The 26,067-nt window shown below is 40.9% G+C and overlaps 2 protein-coding genes across 2 annotated transcripts; one reads left to right on the top strand and one right to left on the bottom strand.

Moving 5' to 3' along the window:
- Positions 1-143: 143 nt before the first annotated feature.
- On the bottom strand, positions 144-18,906 carry unc119a2 (unc-119 lipid binding chaperone a2). Its single transcript, XM_003446898.5, has 5 exons — positions 18,014-18,906; positions 4,416-4,529; positions 4,019-4,118; positions 3,756-3,928; positions 144-2,053 (listed from the first exon to the last, which is right to left on the bottom strand). Exons 1-5 carry the CDS (start codon positions 18,282-18,284, stop codon positions 1,941-1,943), a joined length of 771 nt encoding a protein of 256 aa, XP_003446946.1. The 5' UTR covers positions 18,285-18,906; the 3' UTR covers positions 144-1,940.
- Positions 18,907-23,654: 4,748 nt separating this feature from the next.
- Positions 23,655-25,636, top strand: cryba1b (crystallin, beta A1b). Its single transcript, XM_003446970.5, has 6 exons — positions 23,655-23,693; positions 24,054-24,115; positions 24,235-24,353; positions 24,498-24,639; positions 24,732-24,874; positions 24,990-25,636. Exons 2-6 carry the CDS (start codon positions 24,077-24,079, stop codon positions 25,135-25,137), a joined length of 591 nt encoding a protein of 196 aa, XP_003447018.1. The 5' UTR covers positions 23,655-23,693; positions 24,054-24,076; the 3' UTR covers positions 25,138-25,636.
- Positions 25,637-26,067: the final 431 nt, after the last annotated feature.

Here is a 26,067-nt window from a genome sequence, read left to right as displayed (position 1 = left end):
CAGCAGAGAAATGTGTATTTTTCCAAATTGCGCAAGATTTGTGACCCACTTCTATTTTGTAGAAATAAAGCACTACTTGAATGTCACTTATGTCACCTTCATTCACCCAACAGACACACACACACTAAGCAGGCAAGACAGTGATATTTCAAAAAGTCCTTTATTTTACTTTTTTCAGTCACACCAACATTTGTATTGTCAAAAACTTCCCGAGTTCAAAATAATTTGCACGAGTCACAGTCATATATAAATCTGTTCTACATATCGGTATAACATTTTTTTTAAATAACATTCAAGTTAATCGGCTTAATCTCTGATTAAGTCAAATCTGAGTCCCCTCCTGTTCATTTCACAACTATTATAAATGTTTCATACTTTGTCTGTTGTGCAGGACCAAATCAACAAAGCAGTGTAAGTCTGAATCGATCCATGTCCACAATTTCCTCTGTTAATCTGAACACTCAGCAGGTACATTTGAGTAATTTCCATTCCATTAAAATCATCAGTCACATGAACTAATATGAATCTCTAGTGCATCAAATTGTGTGTGATGAATGTGTGATGAGGAAAAAAATGCAGGAAACTATGTAGTTGCTCTTGAGTCAGGCTGTGTCTCAGCACAAACAGACAAAAAGCACAGTGAGCATATTACAGTATGGAGCAATCCTGTGTTTAGATCACCATACTTGGGTCCAAATTGCTGGAATGTCTCTGAATGAAAACAATTTGACAGAAAATAATATACTAAAGAAAAAAAAACTGAGAAAGAGAAAATATTCGCACCACACAAGACATGACGGGAACGACTGCAGGAAGAAACAACAGAATGGACGAGATTTAAGGGTGACCTGTTCTTTAAGTAACTGCTGCTACATTCCTCATCCTTTCTTTTTTGCAGAACATTTCAGGGTGAAAATGAACATTTGCTAACCCAAGTTTTCCTTTTCGTCTCTTTTGAAACACACAATTTGCACTTCTCTGAAGTTTTCTTTATCACCTAAACAACAAAACATGGGGCTGGAAGTACAGTTGAGTTTGCACAGATGACAAAGTACATTTCATATCAGCTCAGCTCGTCTTTATAAGTTTCCTGATTGTTGTAAAATGTTGTGCTTTGAGCAGACACAATAAACACAAACGTCTTAAGGTTAATACAGGTCACATGACTGGAGAACTAAAAGGAATAAAGGGGCAGGGAAGGGAATTATAAATACAAAATAACTACTTACTGCCTACTTTGTAGAATATGCACTAAAAGGTTTTGGAAATCTATTTGAACTTCGCCAACCAGATGTTCACGTTATTGACATTTAAATGAATCATGCTTCAAACTTATACACACAGACAATCATACAAAAGACACCAAAAGCAAGGGTAGACACACGCACATACAAACACACACACGCATACAAAACACACAGACTCACTGAATCTGAGAACAGATTTCCAAAAAACTGTTTTTAAGTCCTAAAAACACATTTTCAGATGTGTTTCTAAACCCTAACATGTAAATAAGTTCTACCAGTAATTTCTTTTTTCACTTCATGACGTGGCTAGAGAGCAAAAACCATTTGATAATTCCTAAGAAGTTTCTTACTTGCAAGTTTATCATGTTACAAACACACTTTGTTACAGCGACGCCACACTGAGCTGTGTGCATCAGTGTGTGTGTGTGTGTGTGCGCGTCCTGCTAGGCTTTGATAAACTCAGATGTGCTTACACACACACAAACACACAGACACACTCACAGATTATAAGTGTCACATCTGTGTGGGCCTTTTCTTGACGGCATCCTCTCAGAAGGAAAAAGAAAGAGGGAGAGAGATAGATAGAGGGAGAGGGACTGCAGGATCAACAGGATGTTAACCCCACCGGTGTATTTCGATCGCCCCTCGGGTTTAGTCCATAACTCCGCTTGCTCTCCTGTTAGCTTGCCACCTCTACGTCCCGCCATTGTACGAGTAGTCTGCCTTGTTGTGCATCACCAGCTTATTGTCCACAAAGTAGAAGCTGTCCGACTGCGTCTCATACGGGTGCAGGATCATCTCTCTGACTGCAAGCAGACAGAAAACATTGCAGCTTTTAGAAGACCGGCTCCTAATCTAGTCTGGTCAGAACAGAAATGATTGAAAAGAACTAAACATAATGTGACTTAAATACATAAACAACTGGTAAATATGTATTCAAAACACACTGAGTTCACTCAATTCACTTGTTTGACTGACAAATATGCCCTGTAGTAAATTCACTATGTTGTTTATTTTAAAACTGTGTCATTTACTTAGTTTATTGGTCATTACAATACATGATAGGCTAAAGTATTTTTGAGTGTTTACTCCCCACCCAACTTAAGCTGACAATGAAATATCTCAGCAGCTACTCGATAAAGCTTCCTGAGCGCCAAAGCTTCCAGGTACTTCTTGATTCTCAGGAAGCTTTGGTGGCTTCTCCTCTATTGCCACCATGAGGTTGCCAGTTGTAGTTTTGAGCAGGGCTGGACTGTTAATCTGGCATACCAGGCACTGGCCAACAGACAAGCGCACTGGCCAATGCCTGGTATTGCAGATTACAGCATTTTGGCCCACTCGTCTTTAGTTCATTGAGGTTTGAAGTCATTTGTTTTTTCACAGCTCTCTTAAAGTCCCACCACAGCATTTCTATGATTTTGATGTCTGGACTTTGACTGGACCATTGTTGCACCTTGATTCTTTTGTTTTTCCATCATTCTGTTGTAGGTTTTCTGCTGTGCTCGGGATCATTGTTCTGTTGCATGACATAGTTTTTGCCAAGCTTCAGCTACCAGACAGATGGTCTCACATTTAAGTTTATTGAACAAGATTTATGGACTTCTTTTGTGAAAAAAAAAAAAAAAACCCAACCCAAAATTAAACAATTTTCTCTGTGGCTCAAATTGGTTGAGGAGTATGGAATTTTTTTGCCCATGTTCAGACAGCAGTGCCTCATGAATGCCTTGTGCTACCATGAAAGAGTCTGAGATGCTGTTCTTGGGTTCTCTGTAGTTTATCTAAGCATTGCAGCTTGTGGTAAATATGCTGGGACATCCACGCCTGGGAAGATTAGCAACTCCCTTGAATGTTTCCCACTTGTAAATACATTTTCTCACTTTTGAATGATGGACTTCAGATGACGACTTGGAAATGACCTTAAAACTCTTTCCCAGACTGATGAGCAGCAACAACCTTTTCTCAGATATCATTGCTGATTTCCTCCTTGGCATTGTGCAAACACACACCTGATTGCCCCAGACCTGCAAACTGTCAAAACCCCTGCTTTTATACAGGTGCTAATATTTGCAGTTCATCAGTTATTCAAGTGCATTTTATTATAAGTACTTGGCTTCTCCTTGCATATTAATCCCTATGGAACTTCTTACTTGATTAAGACCTGCTAAGGACCAGATGATTTTCTATGATATACATATAAAGCCTTAAAAGTTCAATTTAATTTCATTTATATAGTGCCAAATGACAACAATAGTTCCCTCAAGGTGCTTTATATTGTAAGGTAAAGATGCTTCAATAATAGAAAGAAAATAGAGAAAAACCCAACAATCACATGACTCCCTTTGAGCAAACACTTTGGCAACGGTGGGATGGAAAAACTCCCTTTTAACAGGAAGAAACCTCCAGCAAACCCAGACTCAGGGAGGGTCAGAAAGAAGGTAAACAGCATGTGTGCATGCTGTTTGTTCCACGAGACCTAGAGACTATATTCTAGTGGGTGTACAGACTTACTGATGTCTTCAGACAGAGGTGGGAACTCATAGATGTGTTCACAGGTGTTCTTGCTGCTGGGCATGCAGAAGCCAAACTCAAAGTCAAAACTCTTGAGCAACTTCTCTCTGAAATAGTGCCTCTCAATCATCCTGAAATTCTCTATCGGTCTGTCTCCGACTGTGAACTCAACACTGGAAGTAAAAACACACACAGACAAGGTTCACTCTTTCCTTTGTTAACCGTGTCCTTGTCAATAAAGATTCACACACATTGTCACTTACGTGGCTCCAACTTGCCGCAGTCGGAGAAACGCAGGGGTGAACTGGTAACGGACGAATCGGCCGGCATTTGGGTCAATATCCCTCTTCTCACTTGCTTTATCTGAAGTAAAGACCAATAGAAATGACAGATTAAAAGGGTGGGTTGTGGTTGACAGTGTTTTTAGAGGTAAATAGGTCAAATCACTACTCAAACTAAAGAAAGTACAAAACACATTGTCAACCCACCCAGCAATGCTCTCACTTTGAAATCTCCTAATGTAAAGAATATTTATTTTTCATTTCTATGAAAAATAATAAATACTTTGTGCTTATGATTAATAATGCATTTCCTGCAAGTGTTTTTTATGACAAATTTAGGTTAAATACAATATAGGAATGCAGTAGACAGATGACTGACCTGTAGACGGGGGTTTGGTGATTTCAAACAGCACTGTGCCGGTCTCCATGTCTCTGATCTTGAACCTGGTGAAGTCGATGTTGTAAATGTTCTCCTCTGGGCTGCACAAATAATCTGAGAGAGGCGAGAGAAAGGAGGTAAAATAGTTATAGATTAGACACAAAAATGAGAATTTGCAGGAAGTTTACTCCCTGCTAAATACATCTTAAGGAAAGAAGTATGTCTGGGTATTGAAAATCAATACCTTTTGAGACTCAGCAAGCAGAGAGTATTAAAAACTCACAAGTAGCAATGGAAGGGGAGGACAGATGTGTGTTTCCTCATCTTATTTAGGAGTAAAAGGTTATTTTAATCAACCTGAAACCTCCAAGGCAGTAAAACAAAATCAGTGTAGAAGTGCAAAAAAAGGAGTTTGCTGTTCTTCACAGGTCAAGTTGAGTTTGTCTCTAAAACCACAGAGAGTTAAACTTTAGAACAGAGAAAAGGGCGTTTGCTGCCTCGTACAAAACCGCTTCTGTCTCATTTTCAATTTTACAATTAAAGTTAAGCAGTAAGGAACATGACCGCTGACTGACAGGTGTACCAACACAAGCGGCTGTAGCTGGTTAATGTTTGTTAGGTGTCACGTCCACTGTTTGTGGTGGTGCCTTTTGGAGAATTGGAGCATAACTTTAAACACTAAACATTTAGTCTTTTAATAATAACTAGGACTGCCACAGTCAGCCAGGTGTAATCTCAAGTGTTTTATTAGAGCCAATTCTCCATAAACACACAACTGAAAGGGATCATTTACATGTGCTCAGTTTCTACTTATTAGCAACTGACTAATGTCTTAAAAAACTCCGATCTTGCATTGTTGGCACAAATCCTGATGAAAAACTGTTAGAGGAGCCACTTCCTCACAATTGCAATTGCAAGCAAACACCCACAAGCACCCAGTAAGAAAGAGAAGTGAGTTATTTTTATTTCCTTAATCCTTCCTGCCCTTACCAGGCAGTGTCACTGCTTATTAGACTTCCCCAGCAGAGCAGACACTTCCTGCTTCCTGGCTGATCCGATACCACGGGTAGGCGAAACTGTAACATCTACCTATCGGCTGTACTGAGGGGATGAGACAACTGATGTCGTTGCTCTGTTGCTTCATACCAAAAGCAGCATAACATACATCATGTATGATGATGGGAATTTTTTTAATGGATGGATCATTGAAGGCCTGACGAGCCAAAACAGAAACCCAGAGTTACACAGCAAGTTTAAAAGACGTCACACTATGTTCATCTATTAGCATAGCCTTTGCCTCGTTTGATCTTAACAGATTGGCACTTGTCGCTGTATGTTCTGCGGTTACTCTTGATGGGCATGCTCTTTTCATACACACACACACACACACACACACACACACACACACACACACACACACACACACACACACACACACACTCATCTGCTGTGTCAGCTGACGATAAGCCAACCACATCTGCCTGCTCAAATCTGCAGTGAAACAGTGGGGACACTGCCGCTGCCTCGGGGATGATTAATCGCTGAAGAGGCAGCTCTGACTGACCAATCAGCCCACCAGCTGTTCTTCATAACACACTGACAGCTAGAAATGCCTGATATCTCCAACACCAAATAACACATCTGAGGTCAGTGTGCTTCCACTCAAAGTTTAGGCAGTATGAGTTGAATTCAATTCAATTCGATTTAATTCAATTTATATAGCATCAAATCACAACAACAGTCGCCTTGTATTGTAAGGTAGACCCTACAATAATACATTCAGAGAAAAACCCAACAATCATATGACCCCCTATGAGACACAGAGTTGTGTCTAAACTCTGGTTTCCACACAACCAGAGCTATGTTTAAACCAAACATACCAAAAGCATTTCACACACTGAATGCTGCTTCATGTTACACAGATGTTACACCTGTGGTAGGTGAGTCACTGTGTGTATTGTCTTATGATGCTGATTCCGAGCATAACGCTGCGTCTTAGGTAATGCTTCTGACACGCCCACTGAATGAGCAACAACCTACGAAAAAAAACAACAACAACAAAAAAAACAGTTGTTCATCGTTGTTTTCAGGTCTGAAGGTCTTTCAAAGTTTTTCTTTAGACATTGGCTGCTTTCTCACTCATTTTTTGTCCAGTCCTTGCACCTGACCATTTCTAGAAGAATGCTGTTCTTCTGGTGGGCTGTGCATCCTCAAAAAAATGAGGAAAGTGGACAAGTGGAGGACAACAGAAGCAGAGACAGTGACAGGTGATCCCAAACACACTGCCAATGCATTCAAATCTGACCTTATATAATGTCTTTCAATGTATCTTTGCACTTTTTAATAAATCGTTGGACCTATTTCCCATTTTCCTATCCAACTGTGAAGGAATGAGGGGCTCACGACTGTAGTGTGTAAAAAAACAGTGAAAAGAGTGAAAAGAAAATATATTTTGAACTGACATTTAACAAGTTGCCCCCACATAAAAGAATCTAGTTGGAAATAATCAACCGAAAATAACCTACATATTTACTGGTAGCTTAGTAGTAGTTCATCAGTGTGACTTCATGGTGAATGTACCTGGTTTAACGTGTTGGCCTGGAGCAGTCAGGATGAGAACTTTACTAAGCTGGAGCCTGAGAGTCTGTTTATTTCAGCGTTAATCCCAAATGGAGGATTATTCACAATGCACCCCCGTGTGTTATTCCTCATGTTTATGTATGAAGCATCCCCCAAAGAAGAGCCTCACCCCCAAGTCGCAGCATGTTGTCAACTGCATTTACTACATGCGGTGAGCGCGCCTGACAGAGCTGACGTTATTCGCTGTGACACAGTGATGCCTTTGCTACTCTGTCAGTCTGAATGCTGAGGTCGGCTCTTCTAAACACATCAACTCTGCATACCCGGCTCCATTTAGTACCACACAACACCTGACCATCCAAACCACCTCAACATACACACACACACATATGAAACAACCAGACTAGCATAAACACTCCCGGCAACCACATCATTTTAATTAATAACATGCAATATTTGTGCCTGCAAGGTGTGGGATTTTTATTAGCAGATCTGCATTTGTGTGTCTGTGTGTGTGTTTGCTGCACACGTGTATAATGTAGTCTGTTGTGCCACAGCTGGTGTTGTCCTTGTCCTTTTGCTAACCTACTGCTAATAGTTACCTTTGAGCCTCCTAATTAAGTCCCACGAGGACAATGAGGCTGAAAGCAAGACAATGGATTTGTTGTGTGAGACTGTCTGTGGCTCAGTGTCCTTTCACAAGTGTACGATCTCACTTTGCCTTAAACACACACAGACAGGAACACACACAGAGCCATCTGAGGTTAACTTGCTCCCAGAAAGAACCGAAGCTGCCAGCAGACTTCAGTTTATCACTGCCAGCTCTTCTTCTGGGCTGTGAACACCTCCAGACAGAGCATGTCCCAAGCTTTTAGAGTTTGTGCGTATGTGCGTTTGTGTGACTGATCAAATTTAAGTGAATACAAAGAAGTGAAGTGGTCACCGCAGTCAACACTGAATTATGGTACGTGCTAAAGATGACAAAAACCTTAACCATTGACTGTTCGCTCTGCTGCTGGGAACAGGAAACTCATCTGCAAACCACTTCTCAAACTTAAATGTCAGCTGGTTTTAACAAAATCCTCCAGTGGCTTCTCACTTCACGTCTTTCACAAGACAACAAATGTGCCGATCAGAGCGTTCAGTGTCTTATTCCCACTGCTTATAGGTGCATCTTATTCGTGCACACGAATGATGCCTCGTGCTGATATTAAAGTATGTCCTCGTGTTATTTTACAGCTTCACTGCACACATGAATACTAGAAAAGATACACACAGTGAACAGGCTCTGTTTGGATGATGAAGTATTTCCTTTTTATTTGTTCACCAGCCCACATTTTAGGAATCGTGGGTTTAAAGGGGATCTATCAACTTCATTTTCAGATCTATATTTTTATTCTTGGACTCTTGTAGAATAACTTTGTATGGAACAATGCTCATTGATCACATACTGCCCTTCAGTTCAACCCAATCCATACCAAGCCATTAAGCTCATTTTCTTCTCTCTTCAGGCCAACTTTGCTCTGATTAGATACCACTTGCAAATATTAGGTTTGACCAGCAGGTGGGTGGGGCTTTCATGCTCACATATTAGGGATATTTACTCTCCAATATTAAAGAGAACAAATTAGAGCATTTAGAGCAGTCTGAAGCCTCAGACTCAAGAAAAAGAAAAAAAAGCTGTAGAGGAAAAGTTGCCACAGTGAGCTGAGATTTTCACCCACTTGCAGGGTTAGCTAACATAAAGCAAATGCTGACTCAGTCTTTTGTCAAAGGGATCTGAAGTGGCACTCTGAATTTGAAACAATTTACTGGAATGATTTGTCTAAAATATGCACGTGTCAAAATATTATCTACTATTTGAGTTACATCAAATTAAACAATTTATCTTATTCTTTTTCTTAATTTACTGGCCAAAACACTTCTACTGTCCCTCCCTCCAAAATTCAAGCTGTGTTAAGGCATGGTAAGTTTAACATCTACCAGGCCATCTGCCCCACAGGTAAACATGAAAAGACACCAAAAATCAGAGAGAAAAAAGAGCAAAGAGGGGGTGGAAACAACTGCATCAGAGAGCAGCAACAGATCCAGGAAAGAGTTGGCCCTCAGGGAGTGAGGAAACCTCACACCCCGAGAGAGTTTTCCATTAAATATCCTCACAGGTGGGCCCGGTTGTGCCAGAAAGGCATAATGATGGATAAAGGAAAAATGCAATAATTTTAAGCAGCATCTTCAAAACAGGATGAATTGTTTTTATGAAGATGTAAACTGTTAGGTCATTTGTCAAGACCTCCAACAAAGTAACTGCTCTACGACTTTTTGCTCTAATATTAAAAGGAATCTGGGATAATATCTTAATAAAAGCCTTTAAAGCTAGAGCAAGGTTAGCAAGTTAACACCAAATCTACCAAAGTGACCTCAATCAGCAGTATACTTACACACACACACACACACACATACAGAAAAAGATGCCTTCTACAGTAAACCAGAATAGTGCTGCAAATTTAATAATCTTAATTTAAGGTGATTTCAGATGTCTGTCTTCGTGAACATTCCCTGCAGAGATCAGCAGCTCCGAGTCGGACTGGGTCAGGTTCACAGTTCAACACATACTGCGCCATGTGGCCCAGTTACACCAAAATACACAGTCCTGAGCTTGTTTTAGCTGTTCACCCAGTTAACACTGGGACAGAACAAATTTAAGGAACCTTCCAGTATCAGTGGCACATAAAAAGGCTCATAAACACAACAGCTGAACCTAATAATGGTATCTAGTTCAGCGTGTCCCTCTTTAGATGCTGATGGATCGCTCCATTTTATGTTTTTTCTTTAGCCTTGCTCATTAAACAGCACTTAAACAGCACCGTTAAACTGAAATACCTTTTCCTGTAAATGACAGCAAAAACTGTCACAACAAAAAGACCGACAAATTTAAAAACGTAGGTGACAGATAATGATTTTGACAATTAATCAACAAAACGAAAAAGAAGAAGAAGCTCTACAAGCGTGCAAACAGGCCTGTTTAATGTGTCATGGTTGGTCATGTGACAAATGTCATGTCATCTCTCAGAGAACGAGTGTTGAGAAATTGTGCAACAGCTGAAGGGGGGAAAGACTTTCTCATCATGTGTTGCTGCTTGTTTCACTGAAAGACCACAGAGGCCACATAAAAAAACATGAAGAGGAAAAACCTGTAAACTTGTGGCTGAACTGACCTAAAAGTAAGACTCTGAACCAGAACCAGCCTGAACTTTAAATACTGCATGAACAGAGATGCATTCGTTGTCTGCACAGTGCATCTGCACAGCAATGATTATTAGATCAGAATAGTCAAAAACTAACTGCTCACTTTCTTCCTTTTTTGGATGACATGCTAGATATAAATATTCAAATAGCTACATTTTATCTGACTTAAAGTTTAAAATTTATAAAAATCATTTTTTTCTTTAAAAGCTTTTGCCATAAAAAATATCGGGCATCATCCTGCACTTAGAGTACATAATAATACATGTGAATGCCAAAAAAAATGACAGCAACCTCTTTGTAGTCTAGTGAGCAGCAATCTGCTGGTTACGTAGGTGGGATGAGGAAGGCACTTAGGCCCAACTCAGCTCACATGGACTAATCCGGTTTAGTTACTCGTATGAAGGCAAATCCAACTAATCATTAGAGAGAGGGGGCAGGGCTAAAACTGTGTGTGTGTGTGAGAGAGAGATTGGGATGACAAAGCAGGTGTGCTGTAAGGACAGTGAAGAGAAAGGCAGGAAGAGACGAGTGTGCTAAAGAGACTGCAGCTGTTGAATGACCAGAACCTGCAATGTGATGATGTAATATCTGTTAAAAGATGTGAAGCTACAGGAAGGAGATGTGCAAAAGTGACATGTCATCATTACTCAGTCTCAGTATGTAACTTTGAGCAGTATCTCAAAGTTACATACTTAAAAAAAATAAGAAAAACTTCAGCAAAGAATTGACACAGGACCTGAGAGATACATCTGGCCCTTCAGTTGATCCATCTACTGTTCACCCTCGTCAGAAAATAGTCTCAGCTGAAGGATTTCTGTCAAGAAGCCATTCTTAATGGAGAGAAACAGGGAGAAAAGGCTGAGGTTTGCCATTACACAAGACCTGGACCTAAAATCAGTATAAACAGGTCTGATGGAGGTATGAATCCAAATGTGAAATTTTAATTCCTTACATAATGTGTACATTTATCATCATTAGTATGTATGGAGGATATCAGGAGAGAGGTACAACATTGAGTGTCTCCAGACATCTGTAAAACACACTGGAGGCTCTGCCATGGTTTGGGACTGCAGTTTAGCCAGTGGTGTTGGGGATCTTGTCAAAATCAATGAAAAAATACCATCAAATTTTCATCCTCCAGGCATCTGGAAAACACGTGACTGGCAACAGCTTTATTTTTCAGCACGACAATGACTAGAAACACACTGCTGGTGCAGTAAAAGCATATCTGGATAGAAAAACACACAGTGGAACACTATCAGTCATGGATTGGCCTCCCCAGAGCCCTGATATCAGCATTATTGAAGCAGAGAAGGAGCAAAGAAGAGCTCTGAATGTCCTTCAAGAGGCCTGGAGAACTATTACTGAAGACTACTTAAAGAAATAAAAGGAAAACCAACTAAGAGTTCAGGCTGTGTTAGAGAATAAAGGTGGTCATAGCTATCATATTCAGTTGTACAACCTCTGCACTTATTTCCCATTTTATTATACTAAATAAAATGCATTTTATATATGTAGTATTTACAAAAACATTGTACTACATTGTAGTAAACTTAAGTCAGCCATGTTGTTCATATCTTACAATCTTGATAACAATGTGATTAAACATATTTAAACATAATCTGGTCTTCCCAGGGACGGTAGATGTAAATGAGCTTAATTTTGCTAATAGCCGATATTAAGTCAATAACTAAAGAAAGAAAGAAAAATCAGAAAACAAGAAAAATCTGAATAAATATAACAGCTTGCAATTTTAACCTTTGTTTAATACACGTATTAAAGTAAATGCATGTTTTATAACTATGTGAAAAAAATATTGAGTCATATTCATCCAAATAAATCTGAAAGTTTCTTATATTTTGTCTGCAAATGACCAACAGGTGTGCATTATGTTTTCTAAATACACGGCCCATCTTCATTATCTTACAATGAGCTCCGCAGGCAAACAAAATTGGACTGGTTTCATCACCCGCTACCTCATTTAACTTTATAGAACGGAGGATTTAACTGCATCCCACCTGCACCGATGCACTGTTAAAATAGTACAAACCAAAAGACTAAGGTGGGTTGTTTAAGCTCTCACTGTTTAACAGAGCTTGTGGGTTATAAAAACGTTTATTCAAATCATCCCTCGGTCAGACTTCACAGGTCACAGGCCGGTTCACACGGTCATATTTCTGTGACTGCTTCTGTCAAATGTCAGTGCAGTCAGTGCTTTTAAGATAGTCAGGAAGTTATACTTATTAAACCACTTTAGTGCTATCGATGAGTATGAATGAACATCACAGCGTAGAGCTGACCAAACCTATTTCCATATGTAACACAATGTAAAACCAGATGCACTTTTACTATATAGCCTACCTTTTTTTTCTCAATGGCTCGAAGTTGTCTGTATAAGAAACCCTAACACTAGATTCAACCCATCATCCACTCATCCTCGAGGGAGGACTGTATCCTACAGTTCGACTGACTCAAGTCATTTGACGTTGGCAGGCTTTATTTTGTGTTGGAGAGACACTCAAACCAAAACCTGCAGCAAGTGGGGAAGTGGTTCACGTGCCGCAATTCCACTTCACTGAGTTTGGAGTGCAGAAAACGTCAGATCTTTACTGGCTGCAGAATTGGAGGTCATCCACAGGATGAGACAGCGACCAATGCTCCAGAACTATCGCTCAGGTTCCTGTGAAAAAGTACCTGTCATATTCAATTTTGGTAGAGGCAAAGTTTATAAAACTGTATTATTTAATTTTTCAGTTAAAAAATGTTTTAAATCCATTTCATTTTCTTCTACTCATTCAGTTCAGGGTCATAGTTGGGCTTGAGCCTATCCCCAGCTGTTACTGGGCAAGACTCAGGGTACACCCTGGGCAGGTTGTCAAACTATCCCAGGCTAACACAGAGAGACAGATAACCATTTGCATCTATGGCCAGTTTAGAACCCCCAGATAACCTAACATGCAAGCCTTTGGACTGGGGTAGGAAGCTGAAGCCCCGGGAGAATGTAGAGAGCATGCAAACTTCACCCAAGCCAGTCATTGGAATCAAACCCAGGACCTGCTTGTTGTGAGGATATGTTGCCAACCACCACACCACTGTGCCACCCTTAAAAAGATGCCCCAACATGCGCAAAGAGTTGAAATCCAGCCACAGGCATTTAAATTCTTTTTATGATTTATTAGGAAATAGATGAGTAATTATTAACCACAATGATGCACTATAAGCTGTCTAAATCACCCAATCTTTCCTATGCAGATCACTTTCTTAATTAGCTGTTTGATCAGAACAAGCTTCTTATTTTGTTTGTCCATCAGACCAAAATCCTCAAATGCTCAATTTACTATAATATGATAAAGTCAAGCAGCAAAATCATCCCATCTCAGAAGCTGGAAACAGAGAACGTTAGAACCAGCACAATAGACTGTTTTCTTACTAAAGTTATGATTCTAGTCCTGTAGATTCATTAAAAATACATTCTTGTCGTTGTTATCAAAAAAATTGGGGGGCAGAAAAGCCTTTGAGAAAGTTCACAAAGATTCCAAGCAGCACCTGAGCATTTGTTAACCCCCTTTAATAACACATGTATGAGCATTAAATCCACTCTATAAAATATCAGTAAATACAGAGGAGGTTGGATGTGGAGAGCTGAGGTAACGGACGCTGTTTACAGGAGTATAATCATCGGAGTAACAATGGTGTCAGTGTTTTAATGCCTGTGCTATTGAGCTGCCCAAATGTGAAACAGCTGATGCCAATCAGCTAAAACAAGCTTATCCTCACTGAACTAATGCTCTGCACGGTCACACTGCCACTGCTAAACTCAAAGCAAATACTCACTCAAGTCGGCAGGACTGGTTTATGTTGTTTAGTATCCTCTAAGTCTTCTAATAACCAACAATAATTTAAAATAAATGAAGACATTTCTGCAGCTATTTAGGAAGTTTTTCCACTACAATGTTTGCACTCACCAAACTGAAGCAGTCCATAAACTCAGAGTTTAATACTTTTGTAACAACCAAAACAATTAGTGTGTTATATACACAAAACTTTCAATGCGCAACTTTCAACTTTCAATATTATGACATAATTGTATCGCCTAGCAACCACATATTAACAGGCTAAAATGACCCACTTGTAGCATTAATGCACCTATAACACCTTACAAAAGCACAATTTTAATGTTAGGACAACAACATCTAATCTAAAGCAACAAAACTTTCTTTATGTGTGACACTATCTGTGTTGCCTGGCAACCACAGACATGGCATGGGTGTGTAATAGATTTAATAAACTGTGACGTTATGCAGTTGCTGCTTCTGTGTAATAACAACTCGCTGCCTTTCTTTGTGACTGTTTTTTTATATGCAGTGTCCTCACAGAAGTGCCAAAACTGCAGTTTCTCCAATGGCCACTTGAGGTTAGCCTTAAAAGCAAGTCAGTCCTCATAGACACCCAGGTTAAAATGCCCCACCTACAGCAATAACATGTTCACATTTATAGCAATTTGTTCCCATTCATAACAACTACATGTTGGTGATACATGTAGCTCTACAAAAAACACCTGTTTGGATTTTGCTGAGGCTTAAAGTTTGATATGTGCCCACTTTGATCAACAGATGTGCCTCTAGCAAGGCTCCCCTCACTGACAGTCACTCACTGAGCCACTGAAATAAAGTGTGTTCAAACTGTTGTTGCACTTTTCAGTGAAACATCTTTACACTACAATATCCTGGTGTGAAGTGTGGCCAATCTAAGATGCATGTGCTTCAGTTTCAGTGAGTTTATTTCTAATTTGAATGAGTCTGTCTGTGCATTACACCCAGTAACTTTATGGATGTAGATTGCGGGCATTATACAGTAATTTAGCATGTCACCCTCTCATGAAAAGCCTCCCTCTAAAAAACCAAGAGGGAGGCTAAATGTTCACATTAAAGTGTTGAAATACAGAGACCAGAAATGTATGTAAGTGTCTGCAACATTTTATAGAACTTATTAACTTCTTATTAAGTTCCAGTAAGAAGTTTCATCACTTAATAACTGACAATTTAAGGAATGTATATTCTCTCTCCTTTTTTTTTTACACTGCAAAAGTAATAATTAAGAAATACAGCATTTTGATTTCCAATAATATAGAAAGAAATGCAGCAAATCCTCTCATATAAGAAGCTGGGAAAGAGAATATTGGGCAGTTTTTCAGTGTGTTTGCTGCAAAATGATGTGTTTTTTCAATTTTATTTCAGAGCTAAACAAAACAACAGAAATAGCAGTTAGCTGCTTCCCCATGAGACACAAAACACAATCACAGTGTCAGCAGGGGGGCCTTTCTTGCCGCTCTGAGGCTCCATGCTGACTCGACGGATTAAGTTTAGGATTCGGTTAAGAACAAAATCAGGATCAAATCAGTCAACTGAGTAGAAAGCCCGTTCTGTCTGTGCAAATCCCAATCAGTCTCAGCAGCTTGCTTTGATTATGGATGGAGGGCAAAACGATTAGGGACATCTTTACGCTGCAAAAAAAGCTACAAACTGAAGTTTCCGCCCGTGGGATGTCAGAGCTCCAAACAGGTTCAAACCACTCAATAACAACAAGAACAACAAAAACCTCTTTAACTCAAAACTGTTGTTAAGTCTGGCTGTGCTGGTTTGCCATGCCACTTAAAGAGGGAATCAATTTCAGCCACTAAGAATGTGCAGCAGCAGAAAAAAAAAGATACTGACAAGTCACAAAACAACAGAAGGGCCTCGGTGGCTGTGACATCTCAGGAGAGCACAGGATGTCTCCTGCTTGGTTTGACCACCAAAAACGAGGCCAAGCAAGCGTGAGTGTACGCATATCCGATTCTGTCCATACAATCCATCACCTACACTGTTTAACATGGGAGAGGAGGCGAGGAGAGCAAGGAGGAAGTGTGTGGGAGAACAGAGATGATGCACGCTCCGCTGGCTGTAACCAAGGGGAGATGCTTCACGTTGCTGTAGTGACTCAAGCGTGTATCCACGTTGCTGTGGTGATTCACACATGCCTCCTCTTGCCTCCAGCTATGACGCTGCGAGATAGGAAAGTGAGAGTTTCCAAGACCATAACGGGGTCCGGCGTGGGAGTCAGAATCATTATGGTGCTCGCCTACGTGTCCCTGTGCAGCAAGACATCACACACTCACTTATGGGATCACAGACTTGCCGATTAAAAACACAAAGATGCGCACACGTGTTCCCGATGAAGTCAAAACAAAGCTGAAATTACCCTAGTGTGTGTCTAATAATAGACCGATTAATGGACAATTAGAGAAACTACGAGAGTTTTCGATGGCTGTGAGCAAGCTGAGCCAAAGGATGTTCCCAAAGCTCAGTAAGCTGTGATTATATTGGATTGGACAAGCAAAGACCCATTCATCATTACAGCTTTATCGTCCTCTGTTAATCTCATGCGAAACAAGCAAATAAGGAAAAGTAAAGTAGAGAAAAGGACAGGTGGAGGTTCCTCCACTGTAGGAATATTTTTGAGAGGAGTGGAATGACAAGTGCTCACTGTATTGCTTGTGGCATCTCACGGGTACATGTGAAATGTTGGGCTGCTCACGAAAGCTATCAGAGAAATAGAGAAGAACTGAACATGCAGAGGTGAGCCTAAAAATCCCCATGCAAGTTTCAAAATAGCAGTGAAAACATCCCACGGAGCATTTGCATGTTATCACACTCAGTATGTAATGCAAGTATGTTGTGTAAGTGAGGTATTACACTGGCCTTTAAATAGTCAAACGTCCCGCTGCCACCTGTTAGCTAACTAAACCCGAGTTAGTGATAAATGTAGGAGTTCTTGTGAACATAAGAGCTTCCTGCCTGCTTCTCGGATATTTAGAGGTGTGACATAATTAAAAAAACAGATGCATTAAGTAATAGGCTAATGTCATAAGCAGACTTCTCATCAGAAGGTTATGAAAAGGAATAAGCACATGAGTTTAAAAGTACCTAAAGAGAATAACATCTAACAGTAGGCGAATGTGACTACAGAGGGTCGATCATGATGTTTCCTGCATTTATACACTGCTTGTTTGTTGACAAAACTGGCTTCAGCTTAAACAGCAAAATACTGCCTGCACACGCTCACTACAGTGGTAGCAATAGGGATAGCTTATTATAACAAGTGCATTTATATAGTTTTCATTCTTCTTTTTAAGCTTGTTTGTTATAGCATATTTACATTTTGCAACTTGTACACTAGCATGGGATATTTTTTCTTTTCCTCCTGTTTTATTTACATGTTTACTGAAGCAGAGAAACCACACAGACTGCTTTGAATGATGACCCCTGGGTCACCCAAGCGTCTCCAGCTAAGACTCCTTGTTTAATTTAACAGAGATTAAAATGCAGAGTGGGTCGTCCAGTCTTTCTTCTCATCCCGGTTCAACATCTTCACGCGCACGCTGTCTGCATGCACCACATTTTTCAAACATCATTCACCCACCTCCACTGCTTAACCTCCACATTACAGTGGTAGGCTGGCACCTCCACAGGTCGCAGGACTGAGATGCCATCAGAGAGAGCTGAATGCTCGTCTGCGCACAAACCGTCAAAAAACGTACACCAGCAGCTCAGTGGAGAGTGGACCTCCAGTGACGCTTTATCAATAACGCTTATTCAATAGGGCCTGTATGGATTACATAAATAAGGGGACACGATAATGACGTGATGCATGACTCATACAAGAGCACCTTTGTCCCCCTTTTCCCACTCACCTACCAACACAAGCAGCAGCAGCAGCAGCACTGAACTTACTCTCTGTGATCTTCTGCAAGCCAAGAACATCCTCCGGAGTGATCACAGTGCTGGCGAGCAGTTGCTCCTCGGTGGTCACCGGGACCCCCACGTCGGTCGAGTTGCAGCCTTTCTTCACTTTCATCGCCGCCGTCTGCTTGGGGCTGCCGTTACTGGTGCTGTCTGTGCCGCTGTCGGTGCCTCCGGCGTCTCTGGCTGGATTACTACCGGCGGGCTTCTTAGCGCTTGATGGGTCCTGGCTGTTGCCTCTGCTGGTGCAAGAATAGCTCATTCTCCGCTCCTCCTCCCCCCTCTCCTAACCCAGGGCTTCCAAGATAGCTACAAAACAGTTGCCTCCCTCCTCTCCCTCCCTCACCGAAGGATGCAGAGTTGCTGCCTGTTATCCGGTGCTTAATTCAAATCCGCTTCGTCTTTCCCACAGCCTGTCTCCGCAGACGGAGTCTCGCGTGCGAAATGTTCCCCCGGCTGTCTTCCTGCTCCAGCGCAATACGTGCGGAGAGCGAGCTGTCCTCCACAGCGTCAAACGCAGTTTGCGTTCTGTCAAGTGAAGCCGGACGTTTGTGGGAAAATCTGCTGGGTTTGAAATTAAAAGAGGCGGCAGATGGCTGTTGCCGTTGACGAGGTGCAGGAGGAGGGGAGGGAGAGCGTCTCAGTGGCGCAGAGAGCGGCTGGTGCTTCTACGCACAGTCTGCGCTAAAACCGAGCTTTGCGCGCGGCAATCTGCGCGACAAACAGCTGATTGATTCAAAACGTCTCCGATATTTGCAGCTAGTGAGGTGATTATCTGTTGATGGCGCAGGGGAGATATTAACCGAACAGCAGGCCTGTGTTTGTCTGCTGCTTTGCAGGAAATGGCTAATTGCCAGAGTAACTAATTTGCCTCAATATTAACCAAAAAATAACAAAAATAAATTAAAAAAAATATCGATTTCTGGAGTGCAATGCATTGTTTTTATTTTTCGCTTGCATGCCGCTTGTAAATAAAGTACGCCAATTAAGAACAAACCTTTCCACATTATGCTCTTTTATAGTTTCACACTTTTTCTCCAGTGAACCTTTGTTTGCAGCAGACACACGCTCACTGTTAACTTTTCAATGCAAATTTTTGATTCCCAAATAAATTAAAACCAACAGCCGAAGCAACTGCCAAATATATAATCTGTGAAACTTATCTCCCATGAATCATATGACGTCTTTTGACCCACAAACAACACTACCCTTACAAAGTAGAAGGTGCAATCATTTTGTGGCAAAGTGGATTTCATATATATCGTTTTTTTTATCCTGCTAGCAAGCATCATTGACATTAAAAATGTATCTGTTTTTTAAAGAGTGATCTGGACAAGAAGGCAGCAGAAATTGCAACAAATATAGGATAATAGTTCTATAAATATATTTTAAGTGGCCAGAAAGGACTGGGCTGATTATAATGTAGGTACAGTAATACAGTTTTAAAGATTGACTTTGACTGACTTTTCTTCAAAAAGGAAAGACATCAAAGAATCACAGTCTACAAGAAGTCAACAAATTCAAATATTTGGGTACTGGTGTGAGCAGTGATGAAAGATCGTTGCATGAAATCAAGATTCAGGTTGCAATAACATCCTGGTAAAACGGAGTTTTCCCTTCGCACTGTTGCCAAGTGCTTGCTTACTTATTTGCTTGCTCATCTAATTGTTGGGGTTTTCTCTGTATAATTGTAGGGTGTTTACCTTACAATATAGAACACATTAAAGTGAATACTGTTGTGATTTGGTGCTATATAAATAAAACTGAAGTGAATCTAAACTAGCAAACATTTAATTTAACTGACAAATTTCCTTCAACACAAGAAAGAGTCGAAGATGCCTACACATGGAAGCAAAGCATGGACAATGAACTAGAAAGCTATTGAGACTATCAATGCAGCAGAGACGTGAATATCATAGACCTGAACTGACTTACGAAGAAGTCTTTAAAAGAACAAACACCAAAAGATCCCTATGAAGAACATCAGAGACAAGCAAGAGAAGCAAGATTCTTTGGACGCACTATGAGAACAGGAGGACTGGAATGTCATGTTACATCTGGAAAAATTGTAGGGAAAAGACGGAGCAGAAGAGAAACCATCAGTCTGGATGAAGAAAACACAGAATGAGCTGCTGCACTGTGTGAAAGATAGGGCATCTTGAAGGACCATGATCTGTTTCCATTGTGCAAAGCAGTTAAGAAGATAGTTCACTCTTCGCAACAAAGTGTTTTGATGAAACGTGGTTAACAGTGGCTGTAAAAGAAACCCCCTGACCCCCCATATGATGACATACTGAGGAACTATAGATCTTTCTATTCAAATATGATATTTAGTATTTCTTTCACAACTGAAAATATCAGTATAAAATAAAGTCCTGCTTTTATCTCAACACAACTGTGGGATTCTGCAACTTTAGTTCTGTTATGTAGGTAAAAAACTTTTCCAAGAATATTTTAATTGCATGCTTTTTATGGGTTTATTTAAGAAATGATGCATCTACTTATTCCAGCTCTGCATGTCTTGCAATTATACCTAAATAATTCTCCTCACATTGATTAAGCCTACTACATTTTAACATAAAATGTGGCTCTAATGTGCTGTAATTTATCAGAACTTTACTGTTAAAAACAACAACAACAGATGTTTTCAGATGTTTAACCGGCAAAAATGAAATCATTCTTGGGTGGGTTTAATCCTATTTCTGTCTTCCTTTCACTCTCTGCTGATTCATGTAAAGTCTCTGCATGACTCACTGGAGATCTCAGTCACACATGACTATCCATCACAGCTCTGCAGTGACTCTGTGTGTGATGATAACGGTGCCAAACCAACCGTAACGGCAGTTTAGCAGCAGTCACAATAACAACAACAGCAGCAAAAATGCCAGCAGAGAGACTAGAGTATAAAAGATTCCTGATCCAGGAGGAGCCTGAGTCTGTTTGTGCACGTTCACCGTGATGGGTTGTTAATATTGTGACCATTCTTTGAGTTAATATTAAAAAGGTCTTTAAACTCAGAGTTTATATGGAAATGTTGCACCCTAGAGGCAGTCAGGATTCACTGCAGAGACAATTTCTGTTACAGATTTTTATTTTTTAAGATTCAGCTGAGTGGAATAAAATGACTTCCAATCTAAAATATCCAGGTTTCATGCTTGGAAAAAGCCCAGCTTGGAAAAATATGTTCTAGGCAAAACTTTTCACTCAAAAAATATCAAAGGAGATTTGTAGGTGTTTGCTTCCTTCTTTGTAATTAGCACTCAATATGCAGGCTTTTTGTGGGGCTGTTAAGTGTGGGTCTTTGACAGCTGACAGCAGGTGGTTTCAGAGTCTACTGAAGGCTCTACTGAGGTTTTGATATCTGTGCATGTGACACAGAGTCGACTATATGGACACTGCAGGCTCTTCACATCAGCCTGCTGAGTTTGCTCGTCTCTTTGTCAAGTCTGCGCTGCTGCTGCTGCTGCTATCATCAGCAGAAACACGCGCTCACATGTTCATATATCCCTTTCCCGTCTTACATTCAGACCTCAATAAATCAACTCTGATCAGAAATAAGCTCACAGAAATGGACCTACTGTGGTATTATGTGTAAAAAGTGCACATGTATCTTGCTTTTGCTCTGTCATAGGCTTAATCAGGAAATTACATGGGCATCCACATGAATGCACACACACACACACGCGCGCGCGCACACATAGACACAGAGTCTGGACAATGTGCTGACCTCAGTAAGCCATTTCTAAATGTTTATTGTTCAGAGCAGCAAGAGAAGAGAGAAGGGGGAACAGTACCAGCTGCTCGCTCTGTTTTCGCTCTCTGTTGTTCACTTTTTTAATGACACAATGAGGAACAAATGATGTAAACAAAACTATTTATAATTCAGGCACTTTGAATAAATGTAAATAGAGTCTAAAAAGCTATAACATGCTTTGCTTAATGGGAAGAATAAAAGTATTAAAAATAAGAGTCTGTCTGTTTAATCTCTTGATCAATTTGTCTAATATTCCCCTTGTGTTATAAAACCCAACTGCACCAAACTATCTGAAAGTGAAGCTGCCAGTTGCAGCTCACCAGTCAATGCCAAAGCACTGCCAGTCCTGCCAATCAGGCCTTTGAACTGGTGCCACTGGCCCCAGTTAACCTTTACTGTTGATTTATTCAGTCTTAGAGATATTTTGAAAATAGAAATAGCTACTGCCGTTCATAACAAAACATAAAAATAGAATTAGACATAGAAACAGTTAAGCGGAGAGCTTTGCTTTTCTGGGATTTCAAGCTTTCCAACAATGTCAGCACCTTCCTGTTTCAAATCCAGCATTCATATCGTTGATCCAGAGTCTTGACCAACTAAATTCTCATATCTGATTAACGCACTGCACTTGTAGTAATGTTAACAGTGTGGAAAAAGAAACATGTAGACGCACACCTATGAGTCATACTGTAGTAATAAATAAATAGGATATAAATTTGATTCTGGATTTAACAGGGAGCCACTGAGGAGAAGCCAATATGGGAGAACCTGGAAAGTTCATTCTGTTCAAATGGACTTAGCATTTTCAGTGGGAGACCCACTCCCACCAGTTTAACAGAGTCAGATTTCTGGGATTTACTTACCTGGACAACTGAGCATGCATCAAGACCAGTATGGGAGAAACATGCTATCTCGTCCTAGTTCCTGTACTCTGGTTGCAATATTTTGGATCAACTGGAAGCTTTTCAGATAGTTTTGAGGACAACCTAATAACAATGAATTTCAATAGTGTGAGCTATGTGTGAGTGGTTTAATCTAGGGGTCTAGAGTCTGTTTCAGCTGATATATGGCAAGAGGTTGGCTACACCCTGTACAGGTTGCTAGTCTATTACAGGGCTATACTGGTTTGATTAATCTAATAATAGTAATAACTGTGAGATATCGCTCGATCCATCCATCCATTTTCTTCTTCCATTTATACAATTGAGGGTCATGGGGTGCTGGAGCCTATCCCAGCTGCTAGAGAGCGGGGTACATCCAGACAGAGCTAACACCATTATTTAATTTTTATAGTGTAATCACAAATTAACCCCAGCACATGTCTTTGGGGGAAAGCAGGAGTACCCGGAGAGAACCTGCGCTGCCTCGGGGAGAACATGCCATCACAGAAAGCCGGTGGACCTTCTTGCTGTGAGGCAGTAGCGCTAATCACACTGCCCTGATGTCACTTGATATCACAGAAAACATCACTTGGCTTTTTAGTGAATCCAGTGGTGTGCACAAGACTGTTGCTAATCCTCCACCTTTGTACCATGACTTTGAAAATCAAAGAAAACAGCCACATAAAGTATTTCACCGCTGAGCTGAATTTTTATGTGGGCCTATCTCATAATAGACCCACATGCTCGTGTGGAAAGCCACCCTCTCTTTTTTCCCCCTAACATATAGATTTACCACAGAGGTGTATGTAGCGCAGTATAGCAGTGGGTCCTCTTTGTGTTTGCATGAATCACTGTGTGTCTGCGTGTTAACCCCTCTGTGGCTAAACAATGGAGTCCAAAGCAAAGTGCTGACATGAGTCCAGGCATGCCTGCCCCCCCCGGCCCCTGACACCCGTGGGTGTATATATACCCCCCGTTCACACTGCCTCCGCACACTGTTCAGTGGAACCCTGCGACACACAGCTCACCAGTTTGGGTAGGTCCAAGTTGTTAAAGTAGTTACCAATACAGCACAGTTTCCCAGTCTATGAATGTAATGTAGCCTAGGCCTCTAATGCAACAGTCCAACTAACAACAGGTGGTCTTACGAGAACAGAAGGAAGCCAGTGTACTTTGTTTTATTACATTAACTATAATATGAGGAAGTCATTTTAAAACAAGTGAAAACAGCAAAGAAGAGTGAGCAGGAGGCTTGAAGTTAAAGGCTTACATTGAAGCCTGGTGTGACAAACTGGGGCTTTAAATTTATGGCACAGCAAACAGTGAGCTGCAGGTTTTTTGATTTTGACCTTCTCACATCCTTTCCCGACTGTTTATGTATTTTTTAACTTTGCAGGTACTGCTGAAAAAGAGGACAACATGGCTTTGACAAACCCCATGCCCATGGGCCCTTGGAAGGTAAGCATATCCTTTACACATCATCTTGCAGGGATGCAAGCAGCAGCACAAGTTTTTAGTTTATGTACAGTAATATCTGATTCAGGCTGTACTCAGTGTACCCTTTTTGCTTTTTGCAGATCACTGTGTACGATCAGGAGTACTTCCAGGGCAGGCGTATGGAGTTTACCGCCAGCTGCCAGAACATCATGGAGTGCGGGATGGAGAACATCCGCTCCCTGAAGGTGGAGTGCGGCGCGTACGTATCTGATGAGCTTCCTTGCTCTTCTGGAAACCCTCAAACTGTTTAAAGAAAATAAAACCGAGTGTCTTTCCTTCAGATTTTGGGTGGTTTAGATAGAAGCTGTGCTCATTATTCTTTTCATTTGTTTCTGGCTTCCAGCTGGGTGGGCTACGAGCACTCCAGCTTCTGCGGCCAACAGTTCGTCCTGGAGAAGGGAGACTACCCCCGCTTTGAGGCTTATAGTGGCAGCAACTCCTACCGCATTGAGAGAATGATCTCCTTCAGGCCCATCTGCTGTGCTGTAGGTTAACACAACACACTATAACGGCCATTAGCTGACATCAGCTTATTCTCAAATTCTGCTGAGACTTCTTTTTCCTCTCTTTTGCACAGAACCACAAGGACTCCCGCATGATCATCTATGAGATGGAGAACATGATGGGACGTCAGTTCGAGATGTGTGATGATTACCCCTCCCTGCAGGCCATGGGCTGGTTTAACAACGAAGTTGGATCCATGCAGATTCAGAGTGGAGCGTAAGTTCACAGTCACTTTAGATCACCTTCACACAGCTGACAAACACACAGCCACTGGAAAGCATTGACTGCTTACCTGATTCAAGCGTGTGTCTGTGTGCGTGTTTTCCTGCAGCTTTGTGTGCTACCAGTACCCTGGCTACCGTGGCCACCAATACATCATGGAGTGCGACTGTCGCGGAGGAGAGTACAAGTGTTACCGTGAATTTGGCTCCCACGCCCAGACTCCTCAGATTCAGTCCATCAGGAGGATCCAGCACTAAGAGGGGAGCGCCTTCTTTAAACCTCCTTATCTCTCCACTCCTTCTCCCTCTCCCTCCTTCCTGTGCTTCCATCCCTCCTTATCCTCCTCCTCCTGTCCCGCAATCTCCATCTTCCAGCTAGTCAAAGCAGGATCTGGGACTGGACTTCAGGTGCTTACTGGCGTCAGTTGTGTCATAGCACTTTTTTTTTTAAAAGAAACATCACAAAGAAAAGAAAGATGTAAGAAAGACAGAAAATAGGAATGACAGAAATGAGGAAAAAAGTTGAATCAGTGTGAAAGAGAGGTGTCATCTGGCGAGGCTGCAGAGATGCAAAAACAATCAGACTTTTTGGCTCTTTTTCACCACTGCTGGCATCATCATCATCGTCACTGTCTTCTACATCAACCAGACCACCAGTGTCGCTGTTACTGTATAATTACTGCCTGTGTTAAAGACGATGAATAAAGAGAATGAGCAAAAAGACAGAGAATCACAATGCTGACACATATCTCAGTTACATCTGTGTGTGCTTTTTGTTTTTCTTCTGACACACTTTAACTTTAAACCAGCCTGCAAAGCTGCATCATCTTATTGAGTGACTCCCCGAGCCAAAGATAGAGCTGCCAAAGTTTGCATGAGGCTAAATATAAGAGGCTGAATTTTGGGTGAATGTGTATGAAATTGAGTGAAGCAATTTCCAATACAAAAAAATGCAGTGTGTAAAGCTCAAATAAACATGTCTTTAAAGACCTGTTTAATACTACAGAAGTAGGAATTTTATCTATTCTATAGCTGGTTAAATGAAAACTTTGACAGAGTTAAAGTTAAACACCCACAGCAGCTGCAAACCCCACATTAGCTCTTAAATAGTCTTATTTAAGTACATATTGCTACCAATAAATCGGTATACCCAGTGGTTTTTACTTCAACATAAAGATTTTAGAATTT

Source organism: Oreochromis niloticus, linkage group LG10 (genome assembly GCF_001858045.2).
Source record: "Oreochromis niloticus isolate F11D_XX linkage group LG10, O_niloticus_UMD_NMBU, whole genome shotgun sequence".
Lineage (NCBI taxonomy): Eukaryota > Metazoa > Chordata > Actinopteri > Cichliformes > Cichlidae > Oreochromis > Oreochromis niloticus.
The sequence above is the reverse complement of the archived record's forward strand: the minus strand, read 5'-3'. Positions and strand labels throughout refer to the sequence as shown.

Coding starts and splice junctions, on each gene's coding strand:
- cryba1b (XM_003446970.5), top strand. CDS start 24,077: ATGGCTTTGACAAACCCCATGCCCATGGGCCCTTGGAAG. Junction 24,354..24,497: donor CTGAAGGTGGAGTGCGGCGC/GTACGTATCTGA, acceptor TCTGGCTTCCAG/CTGGGTGGGCTACGAGCACT. Junction 24,875..24,989: donor ATGCAGATTCAGAGTGGAGC/GTAAGTTCACAG, acceptor GTTTTCCTGCAG/CTTTGTGTGCTACCAGTACC.
- unc119a2 (XM_003446898.5), bottom strand. CDS start 18,284: ATGAGCTATTCTTGCACCAGCAGAGGCAACAGCCAGGACCCATCAAGC. Junction 4,530..18,013: donor CTTGCAGAAGATCACAGAGA/GTAAGTTCAGTG, acceptor CGCCTCTCTCAG/ATTATTTGTGCAGCCCAGAG. Junction 4,119..4,415: donor CACCAAACCCCCGTCTACAG/GTCAGTCATCTG, acceptor TCTTTACTTCAG/ATAAAGCAAGTGAGAAGAGG.